At 54.2% G+C, this 15,497-nt stretch overlaps 4 protein-coding genes across 4 annotated transcripts; 2 read left to right on the forward strand and 2 right to left on the reverse strand.

Moving 5' to 3' along the window:
* Positions 1-890: 890 nt before the first annotated feature.
* On the reverse strand, positions 891-6,961 carry HD553DRAFT_112627 (uncharacterized protein). The gene is made up of 7 exons (XM_046176435.1): positions 6,437-6,961; positions 5,841-6,372; positions 5,383-5,773; positions 4,430-5,329; positions 1,468-4,372; positions 1,247-1,408; positions 891-1,170 (listed from the first exon to the last, which is right to left on the reverse strand). The coding sequence occupies exons 1-7, from the start codon at positions 6,772-6,774 to the stop codon at positions 1,035-1,037; spliced, it is 5,364 nt and encodes a 1,787-aa protein (XP_046034013.1). The 5' UTR covers positions 6,775-6,961; the 3' UTR covers positions 891-1,034.
* Positions 6,962-7,024: 63 nt separating this feature from the next.
* Positions 7,025-9,948, reverse strand: HD553DRAFT_316874 (S-adenosyl-L-methionine-dependent methyltransferase). The gene is made up of 9 exons (XM_046180680.1): positions 9,249-9,948; positions 8,966-9,148; positions 8,472-8,874; positions 8,353-8,394; positions 8,227-8,277; positions 7,924-8,164; positions 7,709-7,843; positions 7,564-7,637; positions 7,025-7,493 (listed from the first exon to the last, which is right to left on the reverse strand). The coding sequence occupies exons 1-9, from the start codon at positions 9,859-9,861 to the stop codon at positions 7,406-7,408; spliced, it is 1,830 nt and encodes a 609-aa protein (XP_046034014.1). The 5' UTR covers positions 9,862-9,948; the 3' UTR covers positions 7,025-7,405.
* Positions 9,949-10,176: 228 nt separating this feature from the next.
* Positions 10,177-12,235, forward strand: HD553DRAFT_299621 (peptidase S10, serine carboxypeptidase). The gene is made up of 3 exons (XM_046178612.1): positions 10,177-11,314; positions 11,380-11,771; positions 11,846-12,235. Exons 1-3 carry the CDS (start codon positions 10,281-10,283, stop codon positions 11,905-11,907), a joined length of 1,488 nt encoding a protein of 495 aa, XP_046034015.1. The 5' UTR covers positions 10,177-10,280; the 3' UTR covers positions 11,908-12,235.
* A 1,589-nt stretch (positions 12,236-13,824) lies between these two features.
* HD553DRAFT_344768 (uncharacterized protein) lies at positions 13,825-15,365 on the forward strand (the record flags this gene model as incomplete). The annotated part of the gene is made up of 5 exons (XM_046183027.1): positions 13,825-14,154; positions 14,213-14,521; positions 14,594-14,845; positions 14,925-15,113; positions 15,189-15,365. The coding sequence occupies 5 exons, from the start codon at positions 13,825-13,827 to the stop codon at positions 15,363-15,365; spliced, it is 1,257 nt and encodes a 418-aa protein (XP_046034016.1).
* Positions 15,366-15,497: the final 132 nt, after the last annotated feature.

The raw sequence follows: 15,497 nt of genomic DNA on the forward strand, positions 1-15,497 counted from the left end.
TACTCGCTCAGGAATGAAGAACCGAGAGCCTCGTCGGCGTCGTCGTCGTCGTCTCGGAAGAAAGACGAAGACGGCGAGCTTGTTTGCGAATGGGTTGTATGACTATTTGACAGTCGATGTCGTTGATGACGAGGTCGATGCTTCTCCCGGTTGATCGGTCGTTCCCGTTGTCGTAATCACGTGACGAGTAACGCGTAAGAGGTGGGTGGGTGGTCGATGATTGATGATTCGGTCCGCGGGTCGTGTCGAGGGGAATGAGGAGAGTAGATATATCTCTCAACCTCTTTTCGTGCGTTCCCGAAAAACAAAACAAATCCCCGTCGAGTAGTGCTGACGCGCGGAATGAGCCAATGGCCAATGACGATGACGGCGAGCGAGGAAACGAAAAAAAAAGTGGAGGGCGAGGGGGGGGGAAGGGGGGGTGTTTCGGTGGTCTGGCCGAGGAGGCGCGAGTCGCGGTATATATATCATCTCACATTCACTCGCTCGCTCTCAGCCGATCCACCACCACCCCAGCGGTCGACCGGGGGCAACAGGGTAGGGCAGGGAGAGGGCGCCGGAAGCAGCAGCAGCAGGAGAGACTAGAGACACGCGCGCGCGCGCGAGAGAGACAACGCAGCCAAAGGAAGGGGGACAGGACGCGCGTTACCGAAAAAAGAAGGCTAGCAGCAAAGGCGACGAGCATCCATTCCGCTTTCTCACGCGTCTTACCCTCGCTTCCGGAAGCAAAAGAATGGAATCGCTAGAAGAAGCTCGAACCTAAACTCTAATCCCCCGTATCGTCGATCAATCACCTCGAGATCGGCGGATGATTCACTCGGCGACTCGACTGTGTTATGTCTTTGTTCGTTCTCCATGATCCAGCCTTTGCATTGTCGTCAGATTCACAGTCTCGAATCTTTCTTTTGTACCGTCCTGGTACGACTGTCGTTTCGTCGAAGAAGGCTACCCTGATGTCATCCGATTCTCCATCATGTCGTCAGCTCGCACATCCTCGCCATGAGCTCTGTACCATGCCCATCAAATCCCTGCTGTCATAACGAATCCCATCCGCTCTGATCTAGCGTCAATTCGAGCTTGCGAGCGACAAAGGAGGGGATCCCGTGTCCCAACCATGTCCGTCGGACGTGATCCGCTCGGGCTCGATGCTGGAATTGAGGATGACCTCGTCTTTTAGGGACAAAGAGGCACATGTTCAGTACTAATCAGAGGCCAGCTCGTCGAAAGGTGGAATCAAGAGTCTCACCTCATCCCCTGATCCAGCTCGCCATGACAATCCAGGAAAGGCATCGGCCCAAACGATCCCGAACCGGCGTACAGGTAGACAGTCGTCCACCGTTTCAGGTCGATATACATTCCTACCGCTCCTCCACACCTAGACGTAACGATTCGATGCAATCCATCGTTGCTTACTTTAGCAAGTGAATCGACTGCGACATGTCCGATGCGGGATGACGGGTGACTCACTCCATTCGATGGGTATTGCATTCTCCCATACTTCCCTCGCTGCAACAATCCGTACCCAAGCACAAGTACTCGCCACAAAACATGCATACGGCGGGTGTGCTGGGCACTTTGCTGCATCGCGTGCATTCCTTCTTTTCGTAGAAGCGCAGCAGGTCCTCCAGGCTTTCGGGTATCCGGTATAACTCGTAAATCCCGGGATACTCTAGCGTGGGAACGCCAGTGTCCAGCTGGATCCATTGTTTGAGCCAGCTGATAGCAGTCGACTGGATGGGTTGGGTCGGATCGAGCAAGGTACTACCCGGTGCTGGGATCCGAAGACGTCGCAGGTGTTGATTGTACTCGCCTGTCAGGTCTGAAGCTCCTGCCACGGGGAACGTCGTTTTCATCGCCGAACACAACATCGAAGCACGGCGTAGGAACGGCAGTGTGAACGTATACAGCAGCTTGGAAAGGTCGCGTTCCGGCAACAAGTTGAGCGCCGAGGTGGCCTCCTGCAGCAGTTGCGGGGTATGGCGGAAACAGCTCAGAACGAGGTTTCGGGGTTCAGGGAACGTCTCCACAGCGAGCTTGTATTCAGGCCCATCAACGTCAGACCGAGACCAGACAGGGCTAGCTGAGCGGGACAAGCACAGCCGGGCCCAGAACGTGATAGCCAGCATGGCTCGGACAACCTCGGCAAAGTAGCACAAAACCACGACCGGTTGTAAAGCGTCCGGTGCGAGTGCCGCCGCCTCGATCATGATTGTCATTGGGTCCCTCAGCAGCAACGCCGACGATGTGGGCTTCGTCCGGAAGCGCTCTGGCAGCAGCGTCGAAAAAATGGCAATGCGATTGAGAACCGGATCTGCGGGTTCCCCAGCTGCCGTTTGCTCTTCCTGCCACAGTAAGGTGATCATCCCACGCAACAGTCTCTCAGACGTCTCGCTTAGGTAAACGGAGTTCTGCTCGCTAGGCGCGATTCCTCGCTGCGCGATCTCCATCAGCGACAGCGTGAACCCAATGACATCCTGCGGCACGTAAAGCCCCCTCTCTGTTCGTCCGCTCATATGCGTCGTCTGCTCCGATATGGCCATGACGAGCATGATGTAGCGGATCAAGATGGCGCCCTGGCCCGAATCCAAGAATCCAGTCTCTGCCTCGCCCGCGACGTCGACGTACCACGTCATTCGCTCGCCTGTTCGTGAATGCGTCTTGAGAGATTTAGGCCGTTTGCCAGTCCGCTTCAGATCCTCATCGAGAGTACGTCGAATCCACTCGTTTAGCGGAGCATAGCCGGGATTTGAAGGGAAGTCTGAAGCGGTTGTGAGCGGCACCAAGATATTGCCCACGCTCTTGCATAAAGGACAAACAAACTCCTTGCGAAAGACGTTTTCGGGATGATTTCGCTGTCCTTGCTGATGTTGACGGAGGCGCGTATCATCGAAGAATTTTTCGAGGCACAGTTCGTGCATCATGTGGCCACACACTGTGACGTTAAGACCAAATCGCTGCTCCGACCGAGGATAGGCATCCGTTGACATTGGGCGGTCGCCCGTTCCCAGACCGTATCGTGTCACCCGGGTGTCGCCGCTGAGGGTTTCTGGCACGCGCAGGCACTCCTCCAACCAGTCGCGCCCGACACACATGTTCCGTACGACCTTGCTCGGTTGAACTATTGCTAAAAGGCCACTCGGTCGCTGATCAGTGCAAGCCTCTTGGCAGACAATGCATTGTCCGTAAGAGTGCATTTGCTCCCCGGCTTCATCCTCATCTTCTTCGCCGACCTCGTAAGCCTCGGCAAAGGCGACTTGGTTTTGAGCGAATCCGGCCATAATAGCCTGTTTACGTTTGGCGATCGCAGCCTTCCTGGCCTCATCGGCAGAGACCGTCGACTGGTCGCGGGACAGGCGGGCTCTGAAGGCTCGCACCTGTTCCGGCACTTGTTTCGCTATCAAATCGATCAAGTTTGATATTCGGGGACGATACGGCGACCAATTCTTGTCGAGCTCGATGTCACATAATTCGGTGATGAGAGGTGGGAAATCGAGCTGCTCGGATCTAGCGCACGCTATGGCAGAGGAATTCTCCGGTGCACACAAGACCGCCAGTGTCGTTAGATGGAAGACTAGGTCGATCAGGCCATCCATCTGGGGTACTGCCGGTGTTGAAGGGGCTGTGAGACTGCGATTTCGCATCTCGATGGTGTTGTGAAGTATGACATGACATGTTAGCATGATAAGGGGCGTTTCGAAAACGTCGTGAAGTGCCGAGAAAGGTAATCTTGGTGGAAGTTGCGGTACTGTCGGGTTGATGCAATCTGTCTTGCGTTGCTTGCAGAGAATTTCGTATACGTTGTTCTGTTGATTTCGTGAGTAATGATAGAATAGCGGATTGACGTCGTCGTAATATCGTGTTTTAAGTTCGTAAACTCCCGTTTCCGTGACCCCCTTGGGTACTCGTAGAGTGGCGACCTCTTCCAGTACATCCTTGAAAGAGGCGATTTCTACGGTTCGCTCAGAGAGTCGCTTGACGAGGTCTGAAAAGGCGAGTGGGCCTAGCGCCAAGATGTGAATGATTTCTCGTTTCGTCGTGTCGACCCGAGAGCGAGCTTGCATGGCCCACGTTTCCGTGAAAAGGGTGACCAAGCAGAGCAGAAGCTCTTCCAGTAGTTGCAAGATCTGAGCGTTTTCGACCTGGGTTGGCCAGATAGGCATGGTGAACAGTTCCGTCAAGCCGAAGCGATCGATCAAGCTGGCCAGCATGAGAGGCGGGTCTAGTGTGCAGAATCCAAATTGCAACAGGAAGAGATCTTGGTCATATGTCGTCTCACGCAACGGATGATCACGATAGTGGTGCAATTGTCCTCGCATGCCGATACCGTTCCGGACCCAAAGTCCAGCTCGGACTTGAGCCAAATATGCGACCGCTGCGCAATCAGGCGCATGTTAGTCCAGGTTTTTAACAAGCCGATCGCCTGACTCACTTCGCAAAGGATTCTCTATCGTGATCTGCATGTTGAAAGCTAACAGAGCATCGGTGACTTCGGGACTAGACGCCGTTGCCCATGAGATGATGTCCTTCCGAGTCGTCCTTCCCGGCCCATCCTCCTTGGGTTCACGCTCGATCATGGCCGGCAGCCGCTTGATGGCTTCTGCTAGCGTCCAGTGAAGTGGGTTGTGTATACTCGTCCATTCCAGATCCCCATCGTGTGCAATGACTTGGAATTCCCGCCCGAACATCTGGACCACGTGCAATTTTGGTGGGAAAAACTTGTCAGAGTCTAGTACGGTCGATAGCAATCTCGAATTATACGAGATGTGCAGCCCGACTTCGGTGATCGCCCGGACCAGCCCCTCTCTGTTGGCTCGATCGAATACTTGTCCGAGAGAGATGGTGACACGGCTCAGGTCCATGCTGACCCCTAGTGCCCTGATCCATGCGTCGCTCTCGAACTCGATGTGCTCGGTCTTCGCACGTATATGAGGTGCCATTGACGTGAAGAGGCTCAAAAAGCTGACGACCTCGTTAAAAGACTCGGGTTGATCCAGGAGTATCTTCTGTACCCCTTTACTCTGAAGCATGACCTTGAGGTGTCCGAACATGGTCTGCCACTTCTTCGTCCGGAACGCTTCGACGTCGGCATCGATCCGTGGCACTACCATAGGTGGTATCCGTAGATGTTGGTGCTCAAACTGCTCGGTAAAGTAAGACGTGAGGACCTGTAGCAGGGTGTGCAAGATGTCCATGTCGCGGACCGCCGCTGTCGCTATTGCCGGGACTGGGAACAGCTGCATCCCCCATAACAGGAGAGACAGTTCGGATTCGCGGTCGAAGAACAGGTACTGATCCACGAGGTAGGTGTACATTCGCGCAAAGGTGTTCCCTGCAATGTGGAAGCTCAGCACGACCCCGGATGGAATGGCTAGACAGACTCACCTAAGGCAATCTTGTAGTCCATATCTGCAGTCAAAATCCTCACAAACACCTTCATCCAAGCTATCCGAGGGGCCCGCCAAAATCGCGAGAACACCAAGAATAACCTTTCCATCCTAGACGCTGCGACTCTATATCTTCCATCGGGTGCTTGGCTGCCAACTTTAGATGGAATCAAGAGGACATCACCGACCTGCCGACGAAGAAACAGGTCGTCGTCGAGTACATGTGAAGAGCAGATCTCGGCCAACCAAGGGATGATGACTCCGCATGCTTGTTCCCGGTAAGATTCGGAGCTCAGCTGGAATGTCACCGTGAGGTCGATCTGGGCGAGCGTTTGTGCGATGTGGATGAGACGGTAGTAATTATCTGTAGTCTCGATGACAACTCGGCCCTGACGAAAAGCCGAGGTATTATCAGCATCCTACTTGCAAACTTATCAATTGGTCAGATCGACTCACTTGTTTGTCCAACTCGTTGATCAGTATGGTGGCATCCGCCTTCGAGAGACCGGTAGCATGGGTGAGCTGTCGCGTGACCTCTTTACCCGTATGCTTTTCATCTCCCCAGAGGATCAAGCTAACAGGCTCTAGCCTAACTTTGCCTTTCAACGAATGTGCCCCCTGGGTCTCGAATATGACTTCTTCGATGGTCCGTGGGACGGTCACATTGCCCTCCGGCGGCCCAGCCTCGAACGTCTCGATAATGTAATCTAGCACGAGCTCTAGAGTCTCCCTGACCGCTTGAGCTCGTCTGCCCGGTAGCTCGACATGTCGAGGAGGATTGACGAGATTTGAAGAAGACGCTTCGAGCAGATTGTCGGTAGGCGGGTGATGAGGGCAATTCGTGGGTTTACTCCAGCTGCTGGGGTCGCCGCAATCGCAGTACCCTGAAAAGCTGTAGGCTACGCCAAACGTCACGTCGTGGCCGGTGTGATCCGATGCGAAGAAGCACTCTGAGCAGAGCACCGAGGTATTGTCGATTGCGCAGGTTCTGTGATATAAACCAAGCCGATGAGGTCGATGTCCATTCCGCGTGCTTATAGATGCCAACTTACTTGCAATTAAAACAGCGATCCCCTCGAGCGAGATAGTTCCCACAAATCTTGCCCTTCCGGACTTTCGCCTTCTTGCCCCCCGCAGCTTCCTTCTTCTGGGCTTCTGCTAATGACCATGGTATTCCCCGATTCTTGTACCTTCGCCAATCCGCCGAAAGTGGTCTGAAAGCCGGGTTCTTCAAGAAGTAGTCGACGTCCTCGTTCCACAGACAGGCGTACAGCGTCTGCAACAAGTGAGCTGCAGAGCCGTCTGTGAAGTGCTGGCCATGGAGTGATCCCTCCTTGTACAGTCTGTACTTCAGGACGTCCAGAGGGGTGACATCGGCGGCTTCAGACATGGTCGACTAGCTCGAGGTCGTCTCCAGCTCTCATCAAGCGAGTAAGAGCAGAGTTGTGACGAATCGTTGCGAGTTTGAGTCCAACGCTGCTTCTATGAGGATTGTCCGGGAGCGAGCCGTTCTCCTATTGTAGCTTGATCTGGCTCATTGGAATGGATGCGATGAGGGTGTGAATGAGAGATGTGCGTAAGATCACGGTGCGCATCTGTGCGTATGGGATTGCTCTGGTTGTGACTACAAAGGGTTTGATCGAGGTCGCTGGTCGGGAGGATTGGTCGGCTCAAAGGGTGGAGGCATCCTCCTGAATCGGTTTCAGCCGCGCATCATCTGTTCACCGCATCACCTCGTCCCAAGCTATCGAAGTACAGTGCTCTCCCAACTTTGACCAGCATGATGAGCCGAGACCGACCTAGCATTCCTCTGGAATCGATCATGATGCTCGTCGCCGCTATCCCTTGCGGCTTTGACGGGACGATGCGCATGTTCGATCAGGGCTTGCACAACGATATATGTTCATGCGATCATGCGATAGCTTTTTCCTGTTGCACAAACGTCCGTTCTGCCTTGCCATGCTGTGGCTATGATTATAATAGTGATAATCTCCTCGTCATGTCGCCCTTCATTCTCTCGCCTACCTCCTGGACGTCCGCCTAGCCCCATTCTCGTAAAACGCCCTCAATAGGCTTCGATCAACGACGTGTTCATAATACACACCGCCTCTGCGCAAGGAAAGGCTCGCGTCATCGTCAGCGCCAACGTCTTGCCCCAGTTGAATCCGGAGCGACTCACTCGTTGGTCCAGCTCACACTGCCTGCTGGATATGGCAACTCCCTCATCCGCAAGATCGCCGAGGGGGACGAGGCCTGCCGATAGTGTCTCTGTCTCAGTACCAATGCATTTGATATCAATCAGGACTTTTCCCGAGGTGACTCACGTTCCGATCGTTCAACCTGAACTTGTCCGGCAGAAACGGTTTCAGGCTGATGATCCTCGTCTCGTCCTTGAGTTCGAGGAAGAGGAGGGACAACCGGTCGTTGAGTGCTGGGGTAAATGCATAGTTGTTGACGAGCTGCGCGGCTCACGAGGAACGGTTAACCTGCGGTCAGCTTCTTGTTAGTTTCCCAAAACCTCCTCGACCCGGGTACTCACAACCAGATCCGCCTTTTGCAACGCCTTGACGACATCCGGATCCGCACAGAAATCACCTTCAATCGCATTGCACTCTTCATTCCCCTTCAAAGCCCACATGTTCCACCTCTGCTTCATCTCGACGATCTGCGCTCGAGCGAGTCGGGACGGATTGGGCATGTATTCGCACCCGATACTGGCAGAGCCTGTGTAGAGTGCAATGTTGCCGAGACAGTTACCCACGCCCGAGCCGAGATCAACGCTGTGTGAGTCGAGTCAGCTCATATCGAGGCTGTGCAAGGTATCATCGCGGACGAGACTTACAATCGGGAATCTGATTTCAAGTTGGCCCGGTCGGCAATCGTGAACACAAAGCTGCGCGGGGCGAAGTATTCGTCCGTCAGTATGTATCATATCGGCTTCCATCGATCAAGAGCAAAGTAAACTCACCGAGGCAAGAGCTCTCCATAGACATAATCCGAGAACGGTTCGCTATTGCACATCAAATACCTCGTATGAGTCCACCGCATTCTCAGCATGAACCGGTCCCAACGTTGATCACGACTCACTATTCCGACAGCGTCGTCGTCCCCGGTCCGACTATTCGTTGATAGCAACTCTCCCCCAATGCGCTGACCATCCCTCTCCATCGTTCCCCCTTGACTACCCCGTCCTCGTCTTCTAGATGCCGTTTGATCTCGCCTTCTTCGCGCAATTTCGTAAACTCCTCATTGAACCTCTGGACGGCGGCGATGAATCCAGAGAGGTCTTTACGATTATAAGCCTTGTGGAGGGAACGGACGATCGGGTCCGAGGTGGGTTGAGGGGTGGTCAAGGCGGTAGGCGTGCCTGGGGTGCTAGGGACAGGGGAGGAGGCGAGGAAGTTGGGCGCGTGGGAGTGTGGGTGCTGATTACTGAAGAAATCCGTAGGTGCAGCCCGGAACTGATGCATGTGCGTTTCCGGTATATAGTCTGAGGTGACATGCGAGATTTCAAAATATGTCTTGTTCAGCATCTGACCATTAACATCCTAACTTTGGGCGACCTTCAATTTGGAACTCACGATCCACCATCAACCCTATCGAATCCAACACCTCTTGAATCGGATGATACTCGTTGTTCTGTCGAGGCTGCAAGAGCGCGAACCGCTCGGTGTACCCTCGGGAAGGGTAAACGAGCTCGATCTCGGGAACCTGGTCCGGTGTCGGGGTGGTAGTCACCGTCGGTTCGGATTGAGAAGTAAAGTCTGTTTGTATGTGTCGGAGTGGATCGAGTAGACAACTTTAGATACTTGTAATTTCGAGGTAGCGATCGGCCGGGACAAAGGGGCTTCGCCGATCACTCACAAGGTCGATACTTGGCCAGGTTCTTCCGTACCATATCCGCCGAATGCACGAAATCGTTCCCGTTTGCGCTCCCATCTTCCTTGTGACTGAATTGTCCCTCCAGAGCTGACAGATCAAACAACTCCCTCCTCTTCCGGTCCCTAGGCTTAATCTCCCCCACATCGTCCCATACGCCTTCGCCCGCAGCTCGACCCCCACTCCCATTCCTACCCACGTCTACACGTTTTCTTGGCGTTCGTGTTATCCCCTCATCTGAAGACGAAGCGGACGATTCGGACGTTTCGACCGGACGTCTTCTCCGTTTTGAAGGGGTACTGGGCCACCGAGATTGCGATTGAGAATCGGCCGTCCGGGGTCTCCGAGGAGAATCGTCCGATGGTGTGGCGGACGATCGGGGTTGAGGAGGTCTATTCCTCGAGGTCAGCTTTGGAGTCGACCCATTGCCATTGTTTTGTATGCTCGATTTGGAACGGTTGATCGTAGGCCGTGATGAAGACGAGGAGGATGTGGGTCTTGGGGTGACGCCAGGAGTCGGAATGGACCGTTTGACGGTATTGTTGGGTTTCGAAGCGCGTGCGTACTTGTCACCTCCTGGTGTCGAGAAAAAGTCCATCTTCGGTGTGTGATGGATGCTACGAGCGCTGTTTATGCTGATGGCTGAGGATGCTACGTTACTGGTGGTTGATAGCTTGATAGTTGCTACTGCATTCGCAACGTTGGATGATGTCGTGCGAGGTGCATGAATCGATGATGATCGTCCTCGCTTCTATTCCCCCGAAAAGGTAAACACGAGATATGCATCCGCGGTACATTTACCATTCATCATCCGTTTGCATCCGATCGATCGGTATCGGATCTGACCGAGAGCAAAGAGCTCGTGATAGCATAGGGCAGCACGAGGTGTCTCACCCATGCAGTAGTACTCGTACTCGGACTAGATAAGTACCATCGTCGCCCCTCTCGAATCAAATCCCAAAAGCGAAGGGCCAGCATACCACCAGGGCACATCATAATCGTCTTCCACGACAAACAATGCGAATCTCATTCTCGGTCTCACTGCTCCTGGCGATCGCGGGCCGAGCTGCCGCCTACTCGCAGCGTCAACAACAGGTCATCACCACAGACCTCGACGCCGACGACTTTCATATCCATCCCGGCCACACCTATACCCTCTCTCACCTCCATGTACCCAACCACAAACTAGAGATCAAGAGCCACGATGGCGATTGGTGTGACCCTGACGTCAAATCGTACAGCGGGTACATCAACGCTGGGCACGGCAGGGACCTCTTTTTCACCTTTTTCGAATCCCGTGACAAGCCCGCAGAAGACCCCGTCGTACTCTGGATCAACGGTGGGCCCGGTTGCTCTTCCATGCTCGGTATGTACCAAGAGCTCGGACCTTGTACCATCGTCGACCCATCGCACATCAACGGGACCAAGGTGAACCCCCATTCCTGGAACTCGAAGGCCAACGTGATCTTCCTCGAAGAACCCCTCGGGGTCTCGTTTTCGTACGGTCGACATGGCCAGACGACGGGGACGACCGAACAGGCCGCCGTGGACGTCCAAGCCTTCCTGAGCCTGTTCTTCAAGACGTTCGATAGGTTCAGGGGCAACGCCTTTTACATGGCCGGCGAGTCGTACGGGGGCAGGTACTTGCCCGTCTTTGCCAGCGCGGTGTACGACTTGAACGATCGCAACGCCTTACACGGGCTTCCCGTGATCAACCTCCAAGGAGTGTTGATCGGGAACGGGATCACCTCGGCTTTCAAGATGCAAGAGGCGTATTACACCTACCAGTGCACCTCGATCGAGGGGATCGGCAGACCGTTGCTACCCATCGCCGCCTGTGTCGAGATGAGGAAATCCTTGCCTTACTGCGTAGAGATGACCCACGCCGAGTGTCTGAAACGTCACGACCGAATCGCGTGTCAGGGCGCGATGGACTTTTGTGCGAGCAAGGTCGGGGAACCGTTCTGGAACCTGGGATTGAACCCTTATGACGTCTCGAAGCGATGCACGCGGGACGAGCTCGCCGACGGTCTCTGCTATGGTGAAGCCATGTGAGTTTGCCCGTCGCTTGTGCCTCTGCCATGAGTGTCACGTCTGACATGCCTCCCTATCGCAGGCGCAACATCTCCACCTACCTCGACCTGCCCGAAGTCAGGTCCTATCTGGGCGTCTCTGAACGTATCGGCAACTGGACGGCATGCTCCAACAAGGTCGCCCAAGCGTTCGCCGACTCGATGGACGAGACGGACATGACCTGGCTCTACGTCGCCGGCCTGTTGGAGAGGAAGATCCCCGTCATCTCTTATGTGGGTACGTACGACTGGATCTGCAACTATATCGGCAACGAGGCCTGGTTGGAGGATCTCGAATGGACGGGAAGCATGGGGTACAAGACGGCCGAGGTCAGGGATTGGGAGGTCGAGGGCAAGGTGGCTGGGTACACCAAGACGTTTGGCGGATTGACGTTTGCCACCGTCGCCGGAGCTGGGCATATGGTACCCATGGACAGTGAGTCGCGTGTACGTTTGTCTCACGAAAAGTCCTGGGAAGCTGATCTGAACCTTCCATTTTCCCTTGTTCAGAACCGGTCGAAGCGCTGGCGTTGCTGAACCGATGGATCGAGGGAGGTGGAGACGCGTTGTAATCGAGAAGACAAATCGTCAGACTCCGCATGGAACAGAGAGGAACACTTCGTATCCCCAAGGACTTCCATATGCATGTAACTTTAGCTTGACTAGCTCATTTCAAATTGCAAAGAAGCTATGCTTGGAGAATTCGGATTATCGATCAAACGACATGCGTCAACCAGCGAGGGCAAGTCGAGATGAAATCAGCCGGGTAGACCAACTTGAGCAGGGTTTGATCTTCTTGCAAGACTCGTGAAGTCACGTTCATTCTACCCGTATGTCCAATTTAGTTGTTTCATGTATCGATATATATAGCCTCTAATCCTGATGAGCGCTTGAACAAGCCTGCTCTGTCCACGCGCTCTGTTTTTGCGGTTGGTCAAGAGTAACACCGGCGGGTCAGGTGAATAACGAGGATTGCGAAAGAACGTGCATTAGTGATTCATGTGCGAGTTGTGCACTTTCTCATATGCTGATCAATTACTTCTTTCAGTTCCGAGCTAGGCATAGGTCATCCCCCTGTGTAGGCGATAGGAATCGACAGCTTGCATGGCCAGGCAATTGACAGCAGGCCATCGTAAGAATTCCAAGAAGGTGACGACGTCTTATTGCCAGTGTAGAAGATTAAATCTTGTTCCTGGAGCGGATAGCTTAGATCTCGGCGGCGTCTTGTATTCGATGAATCTGTAGACATCGGTCGTGGCAATCGATTCACAGATTGGCGAATTGTCCGAACGGATAGGAATGAACTTGCAAGCAAGCAATCAAGAAGCGTTCTATTGCTGTATACCAGTCATGGTAAAAGTGAAACATGTCTGTTTGCGCGAGGGCACTTTTGCACCCAACTGCTTGACCACAACAGGCAACGCGATTGTCGATCACGAAAGCCATGTCACTACGATCAGATTTGTTACTCATCGAAAAAGTAGTTGGCCCGAATGCTATCGCATTGGTGCGGCTCACTGCATATTGCGTCTCGAGTCGCAGGCTCTGTTGGCGTTACTGTGGGGTTCATGCTTGCGTTGTATGAGGCTGATTTAACAAGAGCGCCGCCGTAGACAATCATTAAACTTCGTCCTTGTGTCCTTTGATCGATGGGGGTGTCGAGCAAGCGCAACCTGACCACGGGATGCCCGAACCGGAAGAGGCGTTCGCTTGGCGACACGCGTGTGGCGTTTTCTTTATTGTCCGCCGTGCCAGTTCTCCCGGACGCGGGCACCAGTGACCACGTTGCACAGCTCCGGCCGCGTGACGGCATGGCGCATGGTCTTGGTAAGAAGTAAACAAACAACAAAACGAGAATGGAAAGGGGGTGAGCACGGAGCTGAAACGCGTCCAAGCGCTGCTGAGGGGGAGGCAGAGGGAGCGGGGGACAGGGGTTTGATCGATTTCGATCAGATCGATCAAGGAAAAGTGATCTCCCTTTGTCCCTTTCCCTCTCCTTCCCCTCCACCATAGATTCAACGACGACGACGACGGCGAACGACCTTTACTCGACTGACTTGCACATCACAAGCATCACCCACACATTCCTTTGGATCTCAAACTCACCAACTACACTTCGACAACCTGACTGGCCCATAATCTCGACCACTCACTCACTCGCTATCGACACCACATTCCTTTATTCTCGACCAGACCACACTCGTTAACACCCCAACAAATCGCTCTACCCAACTACATCCTCACACTCCTACAGGACGAAACCGCCATCGACATCAAGAATCAGACAACCACAGCTCGACCCCTAGACATAGTCCATTACGTTTCGTGAATAGTCGGAAACCCCCTTTTACTCTATCAACACTCCTTTTCATCGCCATCAGCAACTCGGATCGATTTCGTCCCACCTGGACCTATAATCAGATCCCATCGAATCAGATCTCGCCTACGACAACTCTTATAACGCTCACACGATACACACCAACAACGCCATGATCTCTCTCCGTAACGTCCTTCCCGTCGCCTTGCTCGCCAGCTCGGCAATCTTCCCCTCCGTTACTCTCGCTCAAGAGCAACAACAGCAAGCCTTTCAACTCGCCTGTGACTCTACCGACGCTTCCAACCCTCCCTCGACCCCGCTCGACGACTGGATCAACTCGCTCCTCCAGGTCTTGCATGACAACGCCAAGTTCGCTTTCGAGCAGGTCGTCGTCGGATTCGCTGGGACTGAGGATGGGTACGACGTCTTGGAGGCCATGTGGGAGCATACCGCCAACGGAGGTGCCGGGGAGAACTGGAGCTTGATGGTCCCTTCGGATGACGTGCGTCGACGAGCGATCTGTGTTGTCGACGACCTTGACTGACCTTGCTCGAGCACAGGCTTTTACCAAGTCCGGTCTCGCTAGCCCCTACGCCTCTCTCGACGCTGCCACCCTCTACTCGCTCTTCACCTACCACGCCGTGCCCCTCTCGCTTTCATCGGCCATCAACGCTTCGTCCTCGCACACCCTCCTCGAAACCCTGTTCCCTCTGCCCAACGGTGACGGACAGGTCATGATCGCTGAGCGGGGACAGCCGGATGGGTTGAAGGTCGTCAGTCCCGTCGAGGCCAAGGTCAAGACGGATTCGTTGGATGAAGGGAGCAGCTCGGGAACTTTGAGCGGGTTGGAATTGTTCGAGGTCGATACCGTGAGTTGTGCACATGGACGACCGAATTGTTGCACGAGCACGTCGAGCTAACGCGTGTGTTCTTTCTGGCAGATCGTTACCGTCCCCGCCACTTTGCCCACCATCCTCGCCAACCTTGCTACTTCGACCTCGACTTCGGCCAAGAAATCCGGACTCGCTCTCTACGCCGCCGCGCTCAACAACACCAAGACGCTCAACACCTTGACCGGATTTGGATCGGGCGGAAGCAAGGGGTTGACCATCTTTGCGCCTGTTGACGAAGCCTTTGACGGGAGCATGACGAGTGGGGACGTTGCCGCTTGGACCAAGGTGTTGGCCGGACACGTGAGTTGGCGAGATGCGAATGGCTCAGACTGAGATATGACGCTCATCTTGGTCAATGTCTACGTTTTACCGCCGGTAGTACTCGCCCACTCAAACCCTCTACTCGAACGAATTTGCCAACACTGGCGCCAAGGTCTTCATGTCGAATGGAAACGCCATTACTTTCACCACCAACTCGTCCGGAACCTTTGCCGTCAGCTCGGACGGATACAGCTCGGCCAAGATTTTGAGGAGTGACGTCTTGTTGCAGGGAGGTGGTGTTTTGCATGTGAGTCTAGCTTGGCCCAACAGCGGAAGTCGTCGTTGTGGAGACTGACCGATCGTTATTGCTTTGCCGGTACAGGTCGTCGACACCCTCTTGTCGGCCGCTGCTTTGCAGACCGCTGGTCCCGGTGGAAAGAACGGCACCGGACCCGCCGGTGGAGTCGGATTCAACCTCAATGGTGGCGCCGCTAAGACCCAGGCTGGAGCCATGGTCGCCGCTTTTGCCCTCGCCGTTGGTTTCTTTGGCCTCATTTAGAGCCAGTGAACACTTCGACATACCGACACTTTCGTCCTTTTGTATCGGGAGCATCCTTCGTTTCGTTTCGCTCGACCCGGACCATATCACCGTTTCGCCATCACTCCATCTCGACCTCTTCGGATATCTCTC

The sequence above is a fragment of the Filobasidium floriforme genome, assembly GCF_021052385.1.
Source record: "Filobasidium floriforme strain CBS 6241 chromosome Unknown HD553scaffold_21, whole genome shotgun sequence".
NCBI lineage: Eukaryota > Fungi > Basidiomycota > Tremellomycetes > Filobasidiales > Filobasidiaceae > Filobasidium > Filobasidium floriforme.